The 26,500-nt window shown below is 48.6% G+C and overlaps 1 protein-coding gene across 1 annotated transcript in view; it reads right to left on the bottom strand.

Moving 5' to 3' along the window:
* Positions 1–26,500, bottom strand: part of LOC143504597 (transcription factor SOX-6-like) — a 72,873-nt gene that overhangs the window by 39,927 nt on the left and 6,446 nt on the right. The window contains exons 2-3 of the mRNA XM_076995977.1: positions 22,893–23,147; positions 1,247–1,336 (exon numbers count right to left, since the gene is read on the bottom strand). Coding sequence (XP_076852092.1) covers positions 1,247–1,336; positions 22,893–23,147 — 345 coding nt within the window. The remainder of the gene's footprint in view (positions 1–1,246; positions 1,337–22,892; positions 23,148–26,500) is intronic.

Here is a 26,500-nt window from a genome sequence, read left to right as displayed (position 1 = left end):
AAAAGCATAATTTCACTTCTTGTAAACATTCTTGTTTTTGCTAAAAGACTCCATTAATTTACAGGCTCTAAATGTCCACTGAAATAAAAGTGCCAGTGCTCATAGATATTTCACCATATGCCACTGTTCCAAGTCTTTCTCTTTGACGCCTGCATCTCCCTCACATAAGTGAGCGAGCTAACAAACTAATGAATAATGAATAAATAAATACGATTCTAAAGAAAGATATCAAACATGGGTGAGTCAGAGGAAAGAGGTGTATGATATCTGTGTTTGACAAATGAGTGGAGGTACTGGTGTGTACGGGTGGGTGAAAAGGGTGTGGGCAGTGCTGGAGTGGGTGAGAGTGAGAGGAGAGTGAGGGAGGAGGACACAGGAGAGAGTGATAGCGATTAGGGAGGGGGGGGGCAACACCTGGAGCCAGAGCGTTATCAGAGCGCCGAGACGGAATCTGCAGCTACAACATAAACACACGCCTGTAACAGTCAGTACTAAGACCTGAGCCCAGGAGAAAAGGAGAGAGACAGAGAGAGAAAGACAGAGACAAACAGAGAGAGACAGACTTAGAGAGACAGAAACAGACAGAGAGAGACAGTCAGAGAGAAGAGAAAGACAGAAAGAGAGAAAAAATGTGAAAGAAAACCCACCTTTTGCGGGAATAAATTGCAATATACACCTCTAGGGACACACATACACACACGCACATGTGTACACACACACGCACACACACACACACACACACACACACACACACACACACACACACACACACACACACACACACACACACACACACACACACACACTGCACTGAAAGCATCTTGTCCTCTGTCCTCTGTTTATTTCATGCCCACTTTAATCTCAAGCTGTGTCTGACCATCACAGGAGGATCGTGTACCCGGCCAACTCCAGCCCCTCATATACGGGCCATTTTTACCCTGTCTCAGGCTGAAAAAATACAACCCCCTAAATCCACTTAGTCAAATAGTCATTAGAGTCCTGAAGGCAAAGTGCCTGATATTAAGACTGCATGAGAAAAGGAACCTAGAGAAGAGAAAACGTCCACAAAAGGGTTTGCAATCAGCTGCATTTAGTCATGTGTGCGTGGAGGGGATGCTATTCTAATCACTCCTGATAAAAATGGAGCCTGTCTCAGTTTTGATGGAAACATATTTGCTACACACACACACACACACACACACACACACACACACACACACACACACACACACAAACACACACATACCTTTTATTTCTCCCAAAAGTTCGCTTGTGTTGAGTCTTTCCATCTTCTCTTTCCAGTCTTTTGAAAGGAGTTTTTCCATGCAGGAGGATTCTGAAGGAGCATGAAAGGAGGTTTCTTAGAAGTTATGAAACAGCTCGTAGAGAACAGACACACCAAACAAAGACTCAGGAAAGCAGCAAAAGCAGAATTACATTAGAGCATGTTTATATGTCATACCTTTTTAATACATTATAATGTATTCCCCTTTTCTAATTCAAGTATGTAATTATATGCAGTAAGTACAGTACAAATAAAAAAACATGAGACAAGAAGCAAATGAAATGGTGTATGGCCTCTCCAAGCACTTCAGTGAGACAGTATCACTCAGAAAACACCTCTGAAATGAAGGCACACCAGACAGGTGAGGCTGATGTCAACAGCAGCGTGGAATCAAATGGGCCACTAATCCATCGCTACGACTCGGAGTCTTGAAGATCATAAGATGAAAAAAATGCCCACCCCATCAAAAGTACACCTTTAGAACAGCGATGAAGTCCTACTGAGGGCTGTCAAATGAGAGGAGAGAGAGTGAGAGAAAAAGAGAAATAAGAATAGAAAGAAAGATGAAAAGTAAAGAGAGTTGCAAAGAGCAGTGTTCCGTGTTCTAGAACATGCATGAAACATGTGTGCTGTGTTCTAGAACATGCATGAAATGTGTTCTGTGTTCTAGAACATGCATGAAGCATGTGTTCTGTGTTCCAGAACATGCATGAACACGTTCTGTGTTCTAGAACATGCATGAAACATGTGTTCTGTGTTCTAGAACATGCATAAAGCACGTGTTCTGTGTTCTAGAACATTCATGAAGCATGTGTTCTGTGTAACTGTCCAGCATTAATCTGACACCATAAGGGCATGTTACACTGCAGTATGTCAAACTTCATTAGAGAATATTTCTAAAGGTCAAAAAGTGCATTGGAATTTCCTATGGGACAAACACACTGCGTTTGGTAATTGAATGAAATGTCCTAACATAACACTCACTATATTATAACAGCCTAATAGAGTCGCCAGTAAGGTCAGATGCGTTGAGCATCAGGGCGAATCCTCTCTAGCATGAACACCAGGTGAATGAGCTGAAAAGAAGACCAATAGTCCAGCTCTTCTGTTCTGTACTGAACTGAGTAAATAAGAAATAGATTTACTGAAATGGTTCGCACAATACTACAGCTTACACACACACACACACACAGAGGCACACAGGCACGCGCACACACACACACACACATGCGCACGCACACGCGCACACGCACACACACACTCACACACACACACACACACACACACACACACACACACACACACACACACACACACACACACACACACAGGCCAGCAGTATGGTAACACAGAATGGGTTTAATGAGAGATGTGACCATAGGATCTCTACAGATGTCACTCCAGCCTGGTGATAAGGTCTGATGAGACACAGACACTCCAGAGAGACATTAAACGAGAAGGTACTAGAGAAGGGGGTTGTGTGGGTAGGGGCGGGGTTTCGGTGGGTAGGGGCGGGGTTTCGGTGGGTAGGGGTGGGGTTTGGTGGGTAGGGGCGGGGTTTCGGTGGGTAGGGGTGGGGTTTGGTGGGTAGGGGCGGGGTTTCGGTGGGTAGGGGTGGGGTTTGGTGGGTAGAGGCGGGGGTTCGGGCCCCTCACAGCCAGCAATGATGAAAACAATTAACATTTGTCCAGTAGACAATGAATCAGAGGGAGGAATGGCTGGAATCCAGTGAGCCACAGCCCGGGGTCACTGATAAAGAACACACTGCTCACATAGCCTGGGTCAGACCATTCCCATCACACACACACACACACACACACACACACACACACACACACACACACACACACACACACACACACACACACACACACACACACACACACACACACACACAGCCCAGCTTTCACATACACCATATGCACAGAACACGTGCACACAAAACCATCTACATTTAACCTGAGCCCAAGACCTCGAGCTGCCGGGTCAGAGGTGAGTCTCGCTGCGCTGCTAAGCGTCTCCTCGCCCTCCACGTCTTCCTGCAGTCCGACCGGACCACAGCCGGCCCCGAGCACAGAGCATCCGCCATGTACCACGCTGTCTGCACATGACATCATGGGGCAGAAGACCAGCGATTGTTCTGTGTGGAAGACCCATAGTGGACAGGAGCCTGGGGGGGTTGAGCCGCCGGGCTCCTGTGAGGCGGGCCGGGGTGAAGTTGTAGGGCTTACGCAGGGTGGGGGGGTTGGAGGACTGAGATGATCACGTGTACAATGCCTCATTTTTGCACAGCCCGCCGCAAAACAAACGATCACAATGCACAAGTACTAGAGTGGCAATGTCGGCTATGCAGGGTCTGTTATGGCCCCTTTGGGTTTCTGGGTAGTGTAGTCATATCATGAGGTACTCCAGGCTACAGGACATTCCAGCTGAAATGCATCATCGCTCTTTATGGTTGCTGGATGACCAGAATGAAAGTTGGTGTCATGGTAATTTCCCTTTAGCAAGCGGTGAGCACATTCACGCAGTTTTAACCAGCTTTAGTGTAGCCAAAAAAGGTGAAGAAATGATCAGGCTGATTCCTGTCATATAGAAGGAGGACAAGTCAGAATAAATATAGAAAATAAAGACCATAAAGAAATAATGCAATAGCACAGAGAGGTATGGACAGGCCCCTGATAGGATAGAGATGTCTGAGGTGGCCCCTGATAGGACAGAGATGTCTGAGGTGGCCCCTGATTGGACAGAGATGAGGGGAGGACATTGTGTTTGATTCCCCTACATCCTCCCTTTCTGCCAGATCAGCAGGACATCTGCCCTTTGATTCATTCTAACATTACTTCTACTTTACTGGCTTTTCCAATCCCAAAATCACAGTTTGCTTCCCTGACCCCCAGTGAGAGTGAGGATGGTTTCTGTGTGCACACGCATGTGTGTGTGTGTGTGTGTGTGTGTCCTGGCAGCAGGATCACACAGCTCAGGGGTCTGTGAATCTGCTTCTCTTACAGGAGGGCCTTTTGCCCCTGAGTGAAAGTGCTTCCTCCGGCACACACAGCCCTCATCAACACACTCCCCTCAGATTTAAAGAAAACACACACACGCACAAACAGAAACACAAATTCCTTCCTCTCAGATGAAAAGAAGACAAAAAAGAAAGACACATCCTTTTACAGCACAGAGCAGTGGAACTGTCCTGAGAGGGTCAAAGACATTATGGAAGACTTTCCCATATTCCTCCTCTCCTCTCCTCCTCCACACACACACACACACACACACACACACACACACACACACACACACACACACACACACACACATAGAACAAATGTTGCTCCAGCTCTTGATCATTAAGGAATGCACCAACTGTTGGAGATAATGTGGTGCCAGTTCCCATTATGCTCCAGTCTGCCTCCCTCGAGAGTGACCACTCCCTACACATACACACACACACACACACACACACACACACACACACACACACACACACACACACACACACACACACACCCATAGACACCCATACACACACACATGCACGCCATATCTAGAATGTGGCAGGAATGCCCTTTGGGGTTCTTTTGTTTTTGTTTTGTTTTGATTTTTTACCTGGATGATGTGAAGAAATGTCCAGGCTGCAGGCATTTGTTCATGAGTGTGTGTGTGTGTGTGTGTGTGTGTGTGTGTGTGTGTGTGTGTGTGTGTGTGTGTGTGTGTGTGTGTGTGTGTGTGTGTGTGTGTGTGTATGAATACATCAAGGAACCCACCCAAGAAAAAGACCAAACAGTCTCACTACTGAATAAACTCGGTTCTGTTTCATATGTGGATCCTTGCGGAGACCCAGCGGTTGACGTCAGGGCTATATGGGCTGTTCCTACCTTCATAAAGGCGAGAACACTCATAAGGAATTCACATGAAGAGTAGGACGAATGTTACATTCCATAGCCAACAGAAACACTGCTGAACGTCTGGGCAATTCTCACCGTCATATTAACATATTACAAATGTGGAGCTCTAAAATTGGGCCATTCAGAACAGTCTTGACCAAAATGGTTCATCTCTCAACAGTCCGCCTGCTCTAATGAAAAAGGCAGCATAGCTCGCCATGCGTGATGAATCCCCAGACGCGTTTACATTCCCATGTGGAGATGGGAACGCTCCGGAAGCTCTGGCATTTCAGAACCGCCGTTGAAATGGGAAACTGGGAAAAGCGCGCTGTTTTCTGAGCGGGGCCCTGTCACATGGACAGACTGAGCAGATGAAAAAAGAAAATACCACTGGCTTCATTGTCGTTTCCCTGCGAGGGCTTCCGAATCTCCTCACATCCTCCCCCCTCTGAGATATAGTGGGGGGGTTGGGGATTCAGACTGGGTGACATTGGAATGAAAACAATAGGCCTGTTTCCTATCTGTATCCTATTTACACCCCCCCCCCACACCCCCCCAGCAGGCGTTTCAGTCTGCAAGCTGGGCCCCAGTGGACCGGGAAGGGTTCCTCCGGCACGGCCCAGCACACAGATAGGGCACAGACGCCGGGGAGGGGAGCTCTGGCAAAAGCCCTGCTGGTGTGGGGCTTCTCATGGGCCAGGCAACAAAACTATTGGCAATGGCAGAAAAGCAGGGTAGAGTGAGAGAGAGACAGGAGAGAAAGAGAGAGAGAGAGAGAGTCCTCTACCCACAGCTAGGGTAATGCCAGCACCCTAGAGCCCCTGGCATTCTCTGAAGCAGGCGTGTCAGACGCTAGAGACCGAGACCATCGCCTTCGAAACAACAGGATTAGAGGGCGCTGTGGCACAGGGAGGCTCACCCCCCCCCCCCCCCCCCCCCCCTCACCCCCAGCCAGTTCTGTCCCCGATCATCTCAAAGGAGACCCCAAAACGTTACTGTGGTTCCAGCCGTCCACGGAGGACACGTGTGCTAGCTCTTCACTCCAGACCACAGCTCCTGCTACACCCGGCCGTTGGCTAAGCGCTATCTCCTGCCCCATCTCCGCTAAGCCTGTTGCTACAGACACCCTTCACATCTTTACGATGGCAGGAAAACAGGAGCCTCTCGTGAGAAACAGCATGAGCGGCTGGAGCGGGCAGGATCCAAACGGAGCACTGCACACACACGCAGGGAGCAGTGTGTGTGCTCGTAAATCTCAACAAAGCAATATTTGGAGAGATCATGTTTGGTGTAAACAGATCTCGGCACCTGGTACAAGCCACTGCCAGACTGACATGTTTAACACAAGCCACAGCACTAGAACACTCCAACCCATGTAAGTGATGTAAGCAGTGACATTTTCACTCACCAGTGCCAAACTTTTGCTTTCCCTTTTTTCCAGCTTAAAGAAGAAATACTGCCACTCCGTGAGTCGGCCATGTAGCTGAGGAGACGGCCTGGTTTCAGCACGAGGCTTTTATTGTGAGCTCCGTAACACACACCACTGATGTTTACACACCAATCCTCATTCATCTGATCCCAGCAAAGCTATTTAACTTTTACCACGCTTAAAATCAGGGGTTCAACCAGCACGTTCTCACAAAAAAAAAAAAGTTCTATTTGGAAATAAATGATAAGCAAGCCAATTTGTATTGGAAGCGGTCCGTAAAAAATTCGAATGAGCAGTTTATGCTACAAGAGTTGGTTAACATGGGTTACATGTATGTAGTGTGTAACTACATAACATTCCAGAGCACCACTGCCACGGCCGTGTTCGGACTCGTACTGGGAAGAGTGTTTCTGTGTTAGGAATAACTTTCACCTTTTCACTCTCTCTCCCATTCTGTCTCTCTTGAGTGATAGCTGCGTCATGGCCCAGAAGATGTGCTGAGAGTTTGTGTTTGTATGAGTGAGTGTGTGTGTGTGTGTGTGTGTGTGTGTGTGTGTGTGTGTGTGTGTGTGTGTGTGTGTGTCCTCCTGTCCCGATGAGTCGTGCCCCATGGCATATTGCCAGCACATCTGCGACTGGCCCAAGGCCCCACGTGGACTCTGTAATCCCCACTACAGGAAGCAACTCTTCCTCCTCATCAATCCCTGCTCTCCACTGAGAGAGAGAGAGAGAGAGAGAGATGGAGAGACAGATCACTTCACTCTGTTCCTCTCCACACTTCTCCCATCACTGCCTATTGTCCTCTATCTGCTGCCAGATTGGCCAGTATGAATGGCCATTGTCTGAGGCCCCACGCTGCCACGATCCCAGTATCTCCAGTGGACTCAAGACAGCCTTGTGTCTCAGCTCCACTCTGACGTCCACAGCTTCCAGAGACAGAGGTCTTCAGCTACAGAGGAACTGTGGTTCCTGGCTAACCTTGAGAAATGTTCTCTACGCATCTCTGACCAATTAGAAGTGACACAGGGTTCCACTTCTTAAACAGTAAATCTCAACAAATTTGTAGATTTGATGACTTTGTAGGTAATGGTCCACCTCTGATATTAATAATTTTACAGGCTTGACAGCATCTTTAAGCACTGGGTTGGACAGAGATGTAGCTACCCAGCTCAGGAGACGCGTTCCTAACGGACACATCTGATCTCCTTCAGACAAACGTACCATTTCTCCTGACACTGGAGAAGAATGAGAGAGACGTGTTTCAGTCCTCCAGGAAAACACATAAACGGAGACGCCCCCTCGCCTCTGGAGCATATTCTTTGTTAAAATGATTATTAAACAACACAGTAGTTAACAACACAGATGATTAAACAGAGATACAGTAATAAATCAGACCCTAAAGAAACCATTCGATCTCTGGTCCCTCTCCCCATCTCCTCATGAAAACAAACTAGAGACAGACTTTAAAGAGAGAGAGAGAGAGAGAGAGAGAGAGAGAGAGAGAGAGAGAGAGAGAGAGAGAGAGAGAAACTGCAGGCACACACAAGTCTGTTAGGGGGGAATCTTCTGAATGTCTTAATCACAGAGCCACTAAAACAAGACTCCATCATCACACAAAATAAGAGCATAATAATTACAAGAGGCGGCAGGCAAGTGAAACGACAGAAGGAACTATGTTTTGTCACTTGCGTCTGCAGTCCTAGAGACAACAGCTGCTGACTTGGGTGGCTGCCGCCGAGCTCCTGAAGTCTCCATAATCACGCCGTTATTGAAGAGAAGAGAAAAAGGCCACTAATTGCGAGGGTGCAATTGACACGTAATAGGGTACACACCCGGGCACAGACGCACAACGCCAATCGACACGTAATAGGGTACACGCCCGGGCACAGGCGCACAATGCCAGTCGCGAGAACTCAGCATCAGCTTGCAAGGGAGAGAAAAGACAGAGAGGGAGAGAAAAGACAGAGAGAAAGAGATAAAAAGATAAAAAGGCAGAGAGAAAGAGACAGAGAGAAAAAAAACTCTATCATCACAACGTGAACAACAGTGGCTTGGCGTTCGATTCCTGCCAATTACCCACCCTACCAGTCAACAGTTTTAATAACCTCTATCATTTCCAGAAGATTTTTTTTTTTGCCTCGGTTAAATAATTTCAGCTCTTTAATATGCAAATGTGCCTGCTGGCATGCACGGCTAAAGCAGCATCGTCTTCTTGAGATGTGTCAGTATGGCGGCAAGCACCTGCAGACTGGCAGAGGCTTGATTTAATTGACACCTAATACTGTTCATTATTCCACTTAGTGAACACCTCTGTTAGTCACCTGTAGGCTCTGCCCAACACAGCTTGTCAACAGCTTCTAAAAATAGACCTGTTAGAAAAAAAAAAAAGAAAAAAGCCCCACCCCCAAATTCTCTCTCTCTCTCTCTCTCGTCTTTTTTTTTAATCATCTGTAACTATTTTTCAAAAAATCCTCCTTTATTGTGAAGTCTTCTCAGGCATTGAGTCATGAGGAAGATTGCTAGCTTCGGCCCTGTACATCTCTAGCTATATAATTCCAGACAAACCATTTCACTGTAATAACAGGTCAGGCACTATAGTGTAATTCTACCTTTTGCACTAAGGCACAGGAACAAAGATGCAGGTAGATTGCTGTAAAAATCTGGGCAGCCAAAGTATCTCCTAATGGGCCAGCAGCCTGTGTGGGCCTAGAGCAGTCCTGCCTTCAGCAGCCCCGGGCCCAGGCTACGGCCTGACCTCTGACCTCGCTGAGCGAGACACATGTCCGTCAAGCGCATATGAATTGAGCGCTCCCAAGAGGCCCCACCTCTCAAGCAGGGCGGGGCCTGACCCCCTGGGCCAATCCATTTCGCTGCAGCGCCCACTGCTAATCAGCCATGAATTATTGAAGTGGCGTCCCGACGATGATCAATCTGAAGCCCCGGATTGAGATGGCAGGACGGTTCATCAGGAGGGGACGACTCAGGGGACGACCCCCACTTCACCCCACACACACACGCACACACACACACACACACACTCTCACACACACACACACACGCACGCACACACACACGCACGCACGCACACACACACACACACACACACACACACACACACACACACACGCACACACACACACACACACTCTCACACACACACACACGCACACGCACACGCATACACACACGCGCACACGCACACGCACGCACGCACACACACGCACGCACGCACGCACGCACGCACACACACACACACACACACACACACACACACACACACACACACACACACACACACACACACACAGTGGAAGGTAGAGCCATGTCACAACTTGACTGCGACTTTTAAGGATAGACTCAATATATGGCTAAGAATAAAGGAGCAGTGGAGACTGGCAGAGCAGATGAAGGAGATGGAGGTGACTGAGCAGATGAAGGAGATGGAGGTGACTGAGCAGATGGAGGCCACTGGGGTGGAGGAAATGGAGGTGGTGACAGAGACGACTGGGGTGATGTAGGTAGTGGAGGTGAAGCTGGTTTTGATAAGGACGTGTCTTTGGTTTGTCTGGTGCTGGGTAGTCACAGTTCCAGTCCTCTCTCAGTTTCCCACCCCGGTCTTCTGTGCACTGCCGTATGAGAGAATTCAAATGTGTGACCACATATAGGTGCAGTGGCATGTTAAGGCCTCTTCTGCAAGTAAATGTCCAGACGAAGACTTGGATTCGAGATTAAAATCCCACAAGCCCCCGAGTGTTTCACCGGGCTATAAAGGTCAAAGAACAGTGGGGGGGAGAACATTAAACAAAGTTGAAGGACCAGAAAAGAGGAAGTACAACTCAAAGATCCTGGAAAGGGAGTTAAAAACTGGTGTGTGTGTGTGTGTGTGTGTGTGTGTGTGTGTGTGTGTGTGTGTGTGTGAGGGAAAGGGTGCAGATAGGGACAAAAAAAAAAAAGAAAAAAACCAATCAAAACTTAGTGAGCAGAGATGAGATGTGCAGCCAAGATCCAGCGAGCCCCCAATCCTACCATCTCATCCCCAGCTAGAGGGGCAGCTGGCACAACAGCTGGTGAACAGGATTAATGTCAGAAGAATGAAATAAAACTCAACATATGTCGGAGGCCGAGGTGGCAGGCCTGCGTGTGATGATGCCCCGACTGGCTCCCTGTGCACAGATACACACACCTCACCGTCTCACAAGGTCACTTTAACAGCAGAAAAGAAGGGAAGAGCACACCAAGACTATTTAATGCTTGGATAGCAAAATGAACTTTCTGCCACTCTTGCTCTCTGTCTGTGTGCTCTACGCCAGTGTGTGTGTGTGTGTGCGTGCGTGTATTAAGGGGGGGGTTCCAAATGGAAGCGGGTGCCGTGGTAACCGCCTGCCTCTGATCAGGCCACAGCTCGTTAGTGCTGCGAGGCTTTTCTCAAAAACGTGAAGAATTAAGGAAGAGCAGAGAGAAGAGAGAGAATGGAGCAGAGAGAACAGAGAGAACAGGAAGATCAGAAAGAACAGAAAGATCAGAGAAGAGAGAGAGAAGAGAGAACAGCAGAGAGAACAGAGAGATCAGAGAGAACAAAGAGAACAGAGCAGAGATATCAGAGAGGAGATGTGAGAACAGGCCCATGTGACAACCACAGATGCATTATGAGCTGGAAAGGTGTGATGTGGGGACACATAAAAGAAGCATCTCTGTTCTTGGAAGGTACATAGATTTGGAGTAAGAATACAGGAAGGATGTAAAGAAGAGCGTTCCTGTAAAGAAGAGCGTTTCTGTAAAGAAGAGCGCTCTTGTAAAGAAAAGCGCTCCTGTAAAGAAGAACGCTCCTGTAAAGAAGAGCGTTTCTGTAAAGAAGAGCGCTCTTGTAAAGAAAAGCGCTCCTGTAAAGAAGAACACTCCTGTAAAGAAGAGTGTTTCTGTAAAGAAGAGCGCTCTTGTAAAGAAAAGCGCTCCTGTAAAGAAGAGCGCTCTTGTAAAGAAGAGTGTTTCTGTAAAGAAGAGTGCTCTTGTAAAGAAGAGCGCTCCTGTAAAGAAAAACGCTCCTGTAAAGAAGAGCGCTCTTGTAAAGAAGAGCGCTCCTGTAAAGAAGAATGCTCTTGTAAAGAAGAGCACTCCTGTGAAACTTTGCCAAATGCTGATGAGCGGTTTCACTTCTCATGAAGACAAGCCGAGATGTGTGGACTTCATTTTAATTTATAATTTCCATTTGATGTCGGTAATCATTAAGGCCCACGCACTGTAATAAATTATAATAATTTCACACAAGAATTAAATTACTGGGTACCTTGCAAAGAAGGCATTTTTTTCATTGGCTACCCTGCAATCTAACTGTCAGACATAAACTCTTCTGCTAATCAGTGCTCCAAAACATTCACATTTATTCATCTATGTTAAATTAATAGAAATGTGGGGATAATGTCGCTTACTGTGATCAGAGCTACACAGAGGGCCGCACCAAACGGGGGGATATGGGGACAGATAAAGAACGACGCGGCTCACATGAATAGATCCAGATTTGTTGTGAAGCCAAGTGTCTCCAGCAGTCACTGAAACTTTAGTTCATCTCCCGAGCTGAGCCAACTTGGACCTGCTCGAGAGCTCGAGAGCTTCCGTGTGAAGAACACTCAGAATTTACACGGCACCTCACGATCTGATACTGCAATTAAAAAACATACTTTCTAAGCAATGGAAAAACACTGTGTGTGTGTGTGTGTGTGTTTAAGAGAGGAGATACCAAAGTGAGAAATCTTCCCTCCTTTGTAAATTCATTTAGCTCATTAAGAGTTCTGTTTGCTGGAGCTCTGACACGCCCTGTTTCAGGCAGCAGCAATTAAACATGTTTATGGCTCTGTGCAGTGAGTTCTGTTTACCATTGTGTCAGACTACACACACACACACACACACACACACACACACACACACACACACAGCCCAAAGGTCACAATTTTTATCTGGTGACCTCCATTCTCTTGAACACGTGTGGTGCTCACGGTACAGCAGTAGCACAAATACACACACACACACACACACGTGCACACACACACACACACTCAAAAAGCACACGCATGCACACTTGCTTCTGAGCGCTCCACAACGCTCCACCAAACAGCAGGGACGGTGTTTATACGCGTGTATAAACTCACACAGAGTTCACCATCCATCCTTCTCCACTGTGGGCCTTAACGCCGGGCCCGTTTTGATCCGAGTGAGCGGAGGTGTTTCTCTCTTATTTTTTGATATTTGAGCTTGAGGGAATAACACGTGTCGATGGATGCGGTAACCATAGCGCTTCAAAAGGTTAAGAACTCCAGTTTCCAGGAAGTCCTCTTACTGCTCCACTACCGAGCGTCTGAATGGGCCTTTGTCTGTCCGAGCGGCGCCGTAACAATCATGGCCCGCCTTCTCCTTTGAACCGGGCCGGCCGTTCTTCTCCAGGACCCCCGAGGCCCTCGGACTCTAACGCACGCTGGGACAACACGCAAAAACCCAGACGCCACGCCGGGCCGCTCTCGCTGAGACAGTGTAGGAACGAGAACGCCAGAGAAAAAAAATAAAGGAAATAAAACGTTTTGTTTCTGCTCTTGGTGACGCGCCCGGCTGTTGTAGACGGTGTCGTTTGTCAATCACAGCACCAAACACAGGGGGGGTGAGAAACACACGCCCTCACCTCCAAACTCCATAACGACATTAAGATAAGTGCTGCTAGACTTGGAGAGAAAGACAGAGGAGGAGGAGGAGGAGGAGGAGGAGGAGGAGGCCGAAACCATTTCTACTCGACAAATCATTAATTATAATCCAAACTCATAACTTCAACCTATCATTGGAACTTCATGACATGTAATGGATGATAAGGTCTTAAAGCATATTAACCACTTGACCCCGGCCGACTTAAAACGACACATGGGGCTGCCCCAAAGAGACACGCCGTTCACCAAATAATTACAGTCATTGAAGCGGCAGCTCTGGCGGTGTAATAAAACACGTGTCTCTCCGTTTCTTCTGACATCTCATCTTCTGCTCGAACATGGAACATTACAGAGCAGAGACACAGACAGAGAGGAGGAGAGCAAAGAGACGAGATGAAAGCGAGACACATTTGTTTTATTACAGTCGATTAAACAGCCTCTTTGTTAGGGAGACAGACCTGTGTGTGTGTGTGTGTGTGTGTGTGTGTGTGTGTGTGTGTGTGTGTGTGTGTGTGTGTGTGTGTGTGTGAAATATTCATGCTTTGCTGATTGGGAGTTTTTGGTATGAGAAGAAAATCGTGGTGACTGTTATGTTTGTACAGTATAGTGAGGAAGCTCTGTGTGGGGTTCAGCTCTTTAGGCAGACAGCTCTGTGTGGGGTTCAGTAGTGAAGGCAGACAGGTTTGTGCGGGGTTCAGTAGTGAGGGCAGACAGCTCTGTGCGGGGTTCAGCTCTGTGGGCAGACAGATCTGTGCGGGGTTCAGTAGTGAGGGGAGACAGCTCTGTGCAGGGTTCAGTAGTGAGGGGAGACAGCTCTGTGCGGGGTTCAGCTCTGTTCGGGGTTCAGCTCTGTGTGGGGTTCAGCTCTGTGGGCAGACAACTCTGTGCGGGGTTCAGCTCTGTGCGAGGTTCAGCTCTGTGCGGGGTTCAGCTCTGTGCGGGGTTCAGCTCTGTGCGAGGTTCAGCTCTGTGCAAGGTTCAGCTCTGTGGGCCTTCCCTTCACCCTGAAATCATTAGTGTCCAACACTGAGGCTGCCTGGTAGTGCGGTGTGTGTTACATGAACTCTATTTTCATCCCAGTCAGATGACACCCTCTCTTTTGTCCAGTTATGTGCAGAGAATGCCTGGGAACTCAACATGAGATGCCATGTGTGTGTGTGTGTGTGACACACAGGTTGAGTTCACCAGTATTACCCCAGCCCACACAGATGTCCACACACACACATACACACACACACACACACACACACACACACACACACACACACACACACACACACACACACACACACACACACACAATCTTGATTTCCCATTTTTTAATCTACATAAAGCCTTGAGCTAATTCTATACATGGAGCACCCTTACCCAATGACAGATTTAGGGCCCATTAATGGGGGCGGGGCCTGTGTCAGCATTCCAGCCCATTCACCGGACTATTCCAAACACTTAGGGGGGCTCATAAAACGCCAAGCTAATTAAAACCTTCACGGGCTGCTCTCTGGCACTGCCTAACACCTTCACGGCCATGCCGGCTCCCCCTGACGCCTTCAGCAGAGCCCTGAAGGTCCACGCCGGGGCTGCTGCTCTGGGTGACTCCCAGACACAGCTGAGGAGAAGCACCTAGAGTCACAGAGAGAGGACAGAGGACGCTCTGTTCGTCGCTCCTGGCCGGGATTTTGTCTCCCTGAGACACCCGCTTCCTCCTATCAGAAGGGCTCCGTCTCTGTGTCAGAGGTGGGTGGAGTGGGGTGTGGGGGGGGACACACAATGCAGGCGTTGTGTTGCCTTCCTGCACAAGGCGGAGGGTGTGGGGAGGGGGGGGGGCAACAGCTGAGCTGGAGAGGGAAGATGGCTCCTGGAATGCTCATCGACAGTTGCTGCCGTCGTCTAATAGCAACCTGAGTCTCCCAGGAAGACGACGGAGAGGGAAGAATGGCTGATTGAGGCAGACGCAGCTGCCTGCCCCGTCATCCCAAAGGCGAAAGGCTCTCTATTTAGAGCAGGAGCTCGCAGGCTCCCGGCGGAGCGTGAGACCGAGAGCCCGGCCCAGGTCCCGAGTGTGTTACACACAGGGCGAGGAGACGGGCCGTGCGGGGGCAGAGAGGGCCGTGTCTGCACCCTCTCCACCGTCGCGCACACGCCGTCTAAGGAGACAGAAAACAGGAGGTGCAGAGAGTCTCAGGGAGTCTCCGAAAGTCTCCGAGAGTCTCCGAGAGTCTCAGGGAGTCTTCGTCACCTCCTGCATCAGTGTCCGCGTGAGGAGCGGGCAGCGTTCCCCAGCATGCACACGGCCCCCGGAAAGAGAAAAAAATTCTATGTAATGTCTGCTTGATGGGCAAGAGGGGGTCTGATTGGCACAGAGCAGAGAGACGAGAGGGCTTTTGATCATGTGGCTTAACAACCTATTCCAGCACATCTCCTCAAGCCCAACAGATCGACATTACCTATTCAAATAAAAGTGACAGGCCAGGACAGAGCTGGCAAAGCACACGCACACACACACACACACACACGCACACACACGCACACACACACACACTCACACGCACACACACACACACGCACACGCATACACGCACACACACACACACACACGCCTGTGTTAATTCACCTACGCACACACATAAACACACACACACATATGCCAGTATTAAGCCCACCCCCCACACACACGCGTGCCAGTGCTAACCTCCCCGCACACACATAAACACACACACACACACACACACACACACACACACACACACACACACACACACACACACTCACATACTGTATGCCAGTATTAACCCCACTACGCACACACATAAACACACATAACTCCCCCCCCATACATACACACACAGATTTGCTCAGACACACATGCCACTGCCACACACACACACACACACACACACACACACATAAACACACATACGTGCTATAACATACAGTGACATCTGCACTTTCACATGCAGGCTAATCAAATCCAAGCACTCTCATCTGGACAGGCAGCGCGTGAGAGAGAGGTCGACAGCCCTGGACAACTGGTCTTAAAAGAGCATGACTGGAAAGAGAGAGGGAATGAGAGAAAGAGAGAAAAGAGAAAGATAAGAGTGATAAAGATGGAGAGGTAGGAGGAGAGATGGACAGAAAGCAAGAAACATAAAAAGGAGAGAGAGAGAGAGAGAGAGAGAGAGAGAGAGAAGATGAGAGGGAGGGAGCAAGAGAGTGAGTGAGAGAGAGAAAGAAAACGACAGAAGATGAGACAAGGAGAGAGAGAGAGCAAGAGAGCGAGAGAGAGAGAGAGAGAGTGAGAGAGAGAGAGAGAGAGAGAGAGAGAGAGAGAGAAGATGAGAGGAAGAGGCAGGTGACTGATGTTTGGCCAGCTCTCTGCACCCAGGGGCTGGTGGAGTGAGAGGGCAGCAGTGCTGCTGCCTGTTTGAAGCCTCCCAATCTCAGGGCCTCGCCGGCCGGCCACCGGCCAGAGAATTAAAGAGCGCCCCGGTCTGCCACCGGCCTCATTGCATATGTATCAAGTCAAGGGCCAGGGCCATGGATCACTACAACAAAGATTCCTATTAATTAGGTGGAATAACCCCGAGGCAGACGGCAGGCGCACAGGACGGCTGGCGTGCCACTACATTATTTCTACAGGAGTCCTTTCAGTAGGGGCATAAAAATACAGCTCAAATGGCATGTGGTAAAACAGCTTTCTGCACTCGAGTCTCTTGCTGCCTGAGCCCATCAATCTGGCGCTGTGGACGAGGGGAAAGGCAGGTGCTGTACAGGGCTGGAACTACAGCAGAGCTCCCGGACGCCACGACCAGACGCCACGACCAGACGCCACGACCAGACGCACCGCGACCAGACGGCAGTCTTCCCCACCGCTGCTACACTGCGCTTGTGTGACAGCACGGTGTATGGCCTTGAACTGCATTCAGAAAACCACAGAATACAGATAATGGACCACACACACACACACACACACACTTGTGCGCATAGGTAGACACATTCACTGAAGGATGAATATCTCCATGGTGAGGGTAGATATGCTCATAGTACAGAGTGTTCCAGATGACTGAAGCACTGGAGGGGAGAGGTCGCGCGCACACACACACACACACACACACACACACACACACACACACACACACACACACACACACACACACACACACACACACACACACACACACAGCTGTGACTGCTGCTCACCTGCCTCAGAAATAGGTCCTCCAGCAGGGGGGTGCTGTAAACACCCCCACGCCCCAGAGAAGTGGCCCGGCGTGGGGCCCCAGCAGCCAGAGAATCCCTGCTAAACTCATTAAGTCCAGCTGAGTGCACACACCTCCAGGTGTAGGGGCCGGCAGAGCCCTGTTCTCCAGGCCCTGCGCACACTCCCCCCCTCCCCACTCCACCATCAGGAGGGGCAAGACTTACCGCCCCGGAGAACAGGCCCCCACCCCGATCACCGCAGCAACTGTTCCCATCGTCACACAGGTCAAGGCGGAGCGGTGTAATTCACTCATCCACCAGTGCCATTCTCCACCCGTTCTCCACCTGTTGCTGCACTACAGACGCCCGATATTCTCCCACGCACGTGCTAAAAGCGGGACGCCATCCGTGTGCTTTCAGGTGGGCCCAGAGACCTCACACACACGGGCCCGTCCTCACCGTGAAACAAACACCACTCACAAACACCCAGGCTCACTACAAAGAGGATTACATTCACAATTTTTTATATATTTCTGCAAAACTGTGTATATATAAGTTATAAAGTAGTTTGGCCCCGTCAGACCTGCTACATATGCCAGATTACGCGTGTGACAGGCAGCACTCTGAACCTGTGCCAGGCAGCAGCCCCGGCCCATGTAACGCTGCCCCGCGCACAAGCAGGGCTGTAAGTGTGGATTAGCAGCTAACACGCTTTAACCAGCAGCCCCGTCCTGCCAGAACAAGGCTGCTGATTCAGTTGGCAGACGCCGAGGTTAGCGGATGCCCAGACTCCAGCGAGAGAAGGGGTCTCTGTCGCCGACCCACCCGGGCCCAGCCGGGCCTTCCTGCACCGTCACACATTCTGCTGGCGTTTCAGAGGGAGCTGCTCGAAGCCGCCCGCACTGGGTCAGCTGCGTTGTGCGGCACACACAGCGACACCGCCTTACAGACGGAGGACACGTCTGTGTGTTTCTTCCTATTGATTCCACTCCAGTTACGTAAAGCTGCTTTAAACTGCTTGGGAACTCCTGCAAGGTCGACTGGAGACCTTAATGGATGCAAATCTTTCTCTCCATATCTTCATGTGCTCTCTCTCTTTTGCTCTCTCTCTCTCTTTTCTCTTTCCCTCTTTACTTGGGTCTGACATTTTTCACTCTTGACAAGTGTCATCTGGAGAGTTCTCCATAAATAATGCATTTTACAATAGCAGGTAAATAAGTGGTAGGCCCCGTCGTTAGGCCCCGTCGTTAGGCTCCGTCGTTAGGCTCCGTCGTTAGGCCCCGTCGTTAGGGCTCTCAGCAGGCCGGCTTGCCCTGCCGGGGCTTTTACAGTGAAGGTGACTATTCAGTGTAATGCTGCCCTCTGAGCTGCAGAAGGACATTTTCATTCATTAGAGCGGTCACAAGCACTTAAAGCACTTTAAGGACCTGTTAGACAAGGGGGAGTGGGGGGGGGGGGGGGGGGGGCGGAGGCGATTGGCCACAGGGCGGTTGACTTCAAACAAGAGAGGGGTGAGATGACAGTGCAGGGCAGCTCCCTCGCCGGCCGCTGTAATAGGCCCTGATGGTATTTGAGAGCAGTTGACCTCACGAAACACATTTAATTAAGTACGAGGGGACAGGAGAGACGCGTGCTGTGTGTGTGTGTCTGTGTGTGTGTGTGTGTGTGTGTGTGTGTGTGTGTGTTGTGCGCGTGTGGTACGTTACGTGTTGTATTGGTCAGACTTCCTTAAATGACACTTAACGATAATGCCTTTAGCCACGCCCCTCCACAAAGAGTTCCAGCAGAGAAAGCAGCATAACTGAAAGAGCTCAGCATATGTACCACAACATGCACTCATCCAGAGGTCAGGCTAATATCATACTGTACAACCTGCCAAAAAGAACGTGATCAAATGTACTGATCCTGGATCAGTTACAACGGGCGGCAGAGCGTGAATGTCCCATCACGAGTCACATCACTGTCATCCCACGATGAGCAACGTGTGTAAGCCTGTCTTCCGTGTCTCGCCGGAGTCGTGTCACGTTTGTGGACGGGGGACGGGGTTAATGTGGACATTTCTGCCTCCTTTTCCTGCCCAGCTGTGTGGTGCCCACTACACAAAAATTAGCCTCCGATCTCCAAGAATTCACAGCAATCGCAAACACTCCAGGCGTTCAGTCAGCCCAGCCCTCGAGGACGTCCGAGGCCCTCCAGCCAAACAGCTTTTCCGCTCACATATTGAACTTTTCAGAGACTCTTGTCTCAGGAACTCATTTTTTCCCCAACAAGGGAGTTTATTTCGGGTGGCGTGAGGTACCGGGGCATGAGGTCAGCCCTGTCTACATTATTAAGGCCAGATTAACACAGCTGTACACTGCAAGTGAAGCACCCTCTTCTCACTGCTCTAAACATACGGTCTTCAGGATTACAAGTTGCACTTGACCGTTTAAATTACTGCAACAACCGGCCATACCAGCTGGGGTTCATTAGCATGTCGCCCTAGCCACTGAGGGCTCAGAGGAGTGTGCCGTGTCTTAAAAGCGTCCCACTGGAAACAAGAGAAGGAACTAACATGCGTAAGGAAAAGAGCCCTTTATACAGGGGAGAGTCCACAGAGGGCAGTCTCTGACGGACACCGTTAATCACACATACAAGCCCAGGAAAGCTCATCAAGCATGGTATATTATTATATAAATATCCATGTGAAATGACTGGGTGAATATAGACTGCAGAAAAAAGGTGCAACACTTTGAATGACTTACATGAAATTTAGTATTTTGATGCGGAAATATTCTGAAAGTATTTTGAAGTATTTAAAACTAACAAATTCTAATTTTTGTCATTTTTGTGTGATTGTGTTTTTTCAGGACACAAATCGAATATGTCATTCAAAATGAAAAATCTTTAGCTATCTGCTTGGCTTGTCTCCATTTGGAAAATCAATTATAGATAAATATAAATGTAGATAATATACAAATAACCAATAAAAGCTTCTTATTCAAAATATTTATCTGACCTTTGCTTAACAGCAAAAGAAAACCAACAGACCAAAAGAGAAGAAGAAAAAAAATACATTTTATAGGGGAAATTATTTTAGCGCAATTAAGGTCTAATTTATTCCTGTGATGAAGTGTTTAAGCTAAGAGATCCCCAGACAGTAAAAATGAGTTCAGTATATCCCCAGGGAGCTGTGTGTGTGTGTGTGTGTGTGTGTGTGTGTGTGGTATGTTTGGTTGTATACAGTCCTACTTCATTCTAATTAAGAGTTGAGGAACTATTAAAGCAAATATAGGGAGTGTTTGCTTTGCTGCCATGTTGTGGCTCCAGGACCCAGTGGTGCTGAGGTGAAGTCGTGACTACAGGCACCTCTCTCACACTCACGGCTACATTTGTCCCTTTCATTCACCGTAACGTAACTTTGTGAACAAAAATGGAGTTGTTTTGAGAGGGTGCTCTCTCACTCAACTACACAATGTCAAAAATGTTTCACATACTTTTTAGTTGGTTTTCCTTACAAATATTTTAATAGATTTTGCCCAATAATTGATTTGGTGTGTTTGTATTGATTCAGGTGAGTATGTATTTGTTTGGTGTGTATGTATTGGTCTGAATTGTATGTATTGATTGGGTGTGTGTATTGATTTGGATTGTACGTATTGATTTGGTGTATGTACTGATTCTTTTGTGTTGCCTAATATCAGGCCTGTTTGTTTATTTGTTTGCATATCCCACTACATTAGCATGTCATTATGGAGAGAATGGATGGATTTGATGCCAAAGAAGTCCTCTCTATGTGGGCAGACCACTGCTGGACTCCTGCTGGACTCTGAAGAGGGACATTCATGTCTAACCCTAACACTAACCCTAAACCCTAATTCTAACCTTAACCCCTAACACCTAACTCTAACCTGAACCAATAACTCTAACCCTAACCCTAACCCCTATCCCCCAATTCTAACCCTAACACCCAGTCCTAACACCTAACTCTAACCTTAACCCTACTGCTGACAATTAAGACACATTCCTCCTTGCCAAATATAGGCACACATCAGACAGTTAAGAAGTACATTTATACATTTATACATATTCATTTATACAAGTGTAATAGCCTTATTTATGAGAAACTAAAATATAGTTAATGTAAAATGTACTTGATCTGTTCGATAAAAGCCTGACAGAAAATTCCTAAAAACAGAATTAGAATTCAACATATAAAGTATTATAAGGTCAACCTATTTTGCTGCCCAGTGTCATTAAATTAATCACTATATTTCACTAGATACTTTTTACAAGATACTTTCTAAGTTAAGTAACAAACTACACTGCTACTTTTACATTTAGATACTTAAAAAATAAAGCTAACAATACTTTTATTTCAGGACAGTTTCTGGTTGCTCTACCCACCTTAGTACTCTTAGCACTGACTCAACACTGACACACAGCACTGACATGCTCAACACTGACACACTCGGCATCACATTATCACATTAGCTCTGATTCTAATTGTGATTTTCCTCACTTTCCCATAATATCTGTAAACCATTTCCACAATGAATACAGTTGCAGTCTTAAAAATAATTAAGCAGCCATACAAATAAAATTGCATTTCTGTCAAACTTCTGTATATTCTGTAAAAAATTTTTTAAACGTCAACTGACAGATTTACAGGTAATGCAAATAAATAAATTGTTAATTACTAAATCTGGAGGTAGTACCAAAGGACCCTCCAGGGAACAATAAAATATAGCAAAAGACGGACACATGCTTATTGGATCTATTTTTGGTGAGTGGGTAGTTGAGATTTGTAGGATGAATGCTGTCGTCTGTGCTGAAGAATAAAAAGGTAATGTTCCTGGTGTCAGATTGATGCCATGTGTTTTACGGCCTGAGTTTGGCTTGGCGCAGACCAAGGACCACACTTACACTGAGGAGAGGTCCCCCCACCCTTTGTCACACCTGGAGCCAGTTCAGAACAAACTGGAAACACAGCCACGTCAGTCCTCCCAGGTTAGAGAACTTGTGTGTGTGTGTGTGTGTGTGTGTGTGTGTGTGTGTGTGTGTGTGTGTGTGTGTGTGTGTGTGTGTGTGTGTGTGTGTGTGTGTGTGTGTGTGTGTGTGTGCGTGCGAAAAAAGGGATTGAGTACATATGAAAATGAGTATGAAGAAGGAAAGAGAGAGAGAGAGAGAGAGAGAGAGAGAGGGGCACTGATAAATGCCCTGAAGCAGTCCGTGCACAGCTTGTGTGCTCTTGGTAAATCCATGAATAAGGCACTTGTGCATGTACACATATAAACACAGATGCCCACACAAACACTAACTCACTCATTCTCTCTCTCTCCCTCTCTCTCTCTCTCCTCTCTCTCTCTCTCTCTCACACACACACACACACACACACACACACACACACACACTGAAGCCTCCCATACCGTCTTGCTCTGTCTTTGTCATCTCCTCCAGTTTCTTCTGTTTCAGTGTGTCCACCACGTCAGCGAGACTTCCTTTTCGACGCTCCGGCGTTCCGAAGGCAGAGCCGCCCAGCACGTCACCCCGCTCTCTTGCCCCCTCCTCCGGCTTGTGCGGAGAGGTAGAGTTATTCCGGAAGGAGTAGAGAGAGCATACTTTATTGCTGTCCGACTCCTGGAGGAACAGAGAGATGAGGGAGAGTTGGAGAGGGGACCGTGCTGAGTGCAAAGCTGTTTAGGCTTTTGGTCTTCACTAACTCTTTTCCCCATATGCACCAAGATGTGCTGTCTCCACTGTCCAAATACAAGGCAGCAAGATGTATTTTTACATGCTGGAAACATATAAGCAAAACAAGACAGTGTAGTTCTACCATCCCCCACAAACACACACAAAAAATAATACTGCAAAGTTTAAGGCGAGTCAATCTAACATGTTGTCGAATGATAAGTCTCAGAGGGAAGGTTGACAATGTGTTGGAGTGTTGGAGTGTAGAGTGTTGGAGTGTTGGAGTGTTGGCGTGTTGGCATGTGGAGTGTTGGAGTGTTGGAGTGTGGAGTGTTAGAGTTTTGGATTGTTGGAGTGTTGGAGTTTTGGAGTGTTGAAGTGTTGAAGTGTTGGAGTGTTGGAGTGTTGGGGTGTTGGGGTGTTGGGGTGTTGGGCGTGTTGGAGTGTTGGTGTATTGGAGGTTGGGGTGTTGGAGTGTTGTAGTGTGGAGGTCGGGGAGTTGGAGTGTTGGGGTGTTGTAGTGTGGAGGTTGGGGTGTTGGAGTGTTGTAGTGTTGGGGTGTTGGAGTGTGGAGGTTGGGTGTTAGAGTGTTGGTGTATTGGAGGTTGGGATGTTGGAGTGTTGTAGTGTGGAGGTTGGGGTGTTGAGAGTGTTGTAGTGTGGAGGTTGGGGTGTTGGAGTGTTGGCGGTGTTGGGGTGTTGGAGTGTTGGTGTATTGGAGGTTGGGGTGTTGGAGTATTGTAGTGTGGAGGTCGGGGTGTTGGAGTGTTGGGGTGTTGGAGTGTTGTAGTGTGGAGGTTGGGGTGTTGTAGTGTTGGGGTTGTTGGAGTGTTGTAGTGTTGTAGTGTGGAGGTTGGGGTGTTGGAGTGTTGTAGTGTTGGGGTGTTGGAGTGTGGAGGTTGGGGTGTTGGAGTGCTGTAGTGCTCTGCAGTAGCAGGCTGCCTCTCTCTGAACCTGACGGCCTGTCATAAATCAGGCTCTGTCTGCAGGGAGTGCGGCTTTGCGAGCCCACCTGTGTGTGGTTTAGTGGTTAACGGGGCTCTTATCAACGCTGAGAGCACTGGGTTCTCCTTCCACGTGAAGAAGAGAAGAGGCCTGTGGGCTCTGGCCCTGGTTAGAGTAACTAGAGCACAGACAACTCTGCTGACTTCTGATACCAAAACGCATTTGTGCAAGAGAGAGAGAGAGAGAGAGTGAGAGAGAGAAGAGAGAGAGAGAGAAAATGCTGCAGTCAACCAAGCGGCCTGTGCTGCTCAGTGTGTGTCCGTAAAGCAGAGTACGCGTTCCAGCCCTGAGGAAGAGGAGGAGGAGGAGGAGGAGGAGAAGGAGGAGGAGGGAGGGGTTGTGAAACGCAGGCAGCACATGATTCACGAGGAGCAGAGGCCCTGGGAGAGGAGTTCTGGGACGGATCCATGAGGCGGGCCAGGAGAAGAGCAGGATTGCTCCACTAATCCACACAAATATGCAGGAGTGGTGAAAGGGGAGAGAGCTTTGGCAGATATGCACGCTGATCGGCGTGGCAGGGTCGCTACGGAGCGCCATCACGGGCACAGACGGGGTAGAATCGTGGGCACAGACGGGTAGAATCGTGGGTACAGGTGGGTAGAATCGTGGGCACAGGCGGGTAGGATCACGGGCACAGGTAGGCAGGATTGCGGGCACAGGCGAGTAGAATCGTGGGCACAGGTGGGGAAAGATGCAGAATGATTCTGATACAGGCCCGGCAGGTTGGGGGCTGGGGGGGGGGGGGGGGGGGGGGGGGGGGGGGGGTGGTGGGGGGTTATTCGGGGTAATCAGCCAGCACAAACTCTACAGATGCCCAGTGCAGCGGAGCAGAGAGGACACGAACAGAGAGCATGTGCACACTTCTCTCCTTCTCCCTCTCTCTCTCTCTCTCTCTCCTCTCACTCTCTCCTTCCCTCTTTCTGTTTTTCTCATTCTTATTTCCACATTTTGGCTGCACAAGCTCTCCCCAGCCACCTCTCCTTTCCCCGACCTTTGCCCTTCGACCTTTGCCCTGTTGTTCCCAACAACACCTGTTCCTGTCACAAATCTCTCCGTACCGCCACTCCACATGAAGACACACGGGCCTTCAAAAGTCAATCGCTTGCTTTGAAAGATTCACATGCAAAGAAAAATATGGCGGTTAAAAATGAATCAAAGACTTCGCCTCCACTCGCCTCCCCACCCAAAAAGAAATAATTAATCATCACTTCTTCATGAGAGAAAAGAACAGAGCGCCTAGAACAAACAAGACCTGAATATGCAAATGACGCAGAAGGGACCGTTCTCAAAGATCAAATGAACAATTAACTTTTCCAGAGCCTTTCCCTCATTATATCAAGAGGGAGCTAAAGATCACCGCGGTTAGCCCCACACAATACGGAGAAAATTCTTTGAAATGCTCCCCTAATTACACCAATCACAGAAAACCTCTCCATAATCCAATTAGGCACAGTGTAATAGGAGCACCTGAGCTGCACCGTCCGGACACGTTTACACGGGAGAGGCGTTGTGGGAGCAGGGAGGGGCTCAGACGCACGCTGGAGATTCCTGGGGTTCCTCGTCTGGGGTTCCTCCTCCGGGGTTCCTCGTCTGGGGTCCCTCAGTGGGCCTCCAGGCACAGAAGCTCCGTTAAGAGCCTGTCACCTCGGCAGAAACTTCAGTGGTAACCCTACTGCACTCATCAATTATCCCGAGTGGAAGTTTGTGGGAATGTTCTGTGAATGCTGTGGGAACGTCTCTGACATATGTTACATGCACATGGAGAACTAGTGGCTTTCTTCTGATGAACTGGAGCTGGAGAACATTAGACAATTCCGAAATGTCTCCAGTTGGGGAAACGGTGAGCACCAGCACTGGCTGATCATAGCAGGGTCTGCGTATCGGCACTGGTGCGTCCAAGGGACTTTTCCTCTGGGCCCAGTGGGCCACTGGGAGGAGAGGAAGGGGGAGGAGTTAGGGAAGAATTCCCTTTTACGAGCAGAAAACAATGAGAGCCTGTCAGGACTGGGTCTGGTCCTTAAACAGATAGGAGGGGCACTGAGGCCTGGCCTATCCCACGCACACACACACACGCACACACACACACACACACACACACACACACACACACACAAACACACACACACACACACACACACACACACACACACACACATAAACACACACACACACACACGCACGCACGCACACACACACACACACACACACACACATACACGCACACAAACACACACACACACACACACACACACACACACACACACACACACACACACACACACACACACACACACACACACACATACACGCACACAAACACACACACACACACAGTCACAGT

Source organism: Brachyhypopomus gauderio, unplaced genomic scaffold (genome assembly GCF_052324685.1).
Source record: "Brachyhypopomus gauderio isolate BG-103 unplaced genomic scaffold, BGAUD_0.2 sc308, whole genome shotgun sequence".
NCBI classification, from domain to species: Eukaryota; Metazoa; Chordata; class Actinopteri; order Gymnotiformes; family Hypopomidae; genus Brachyhypopomus; species Brachyhypopomus gauderio.
The sequence above is the reverse complement of the archived record's forward strand: the minus strand, read 5'-3'. Positions and strand labels throughout refer to the sequence as shown.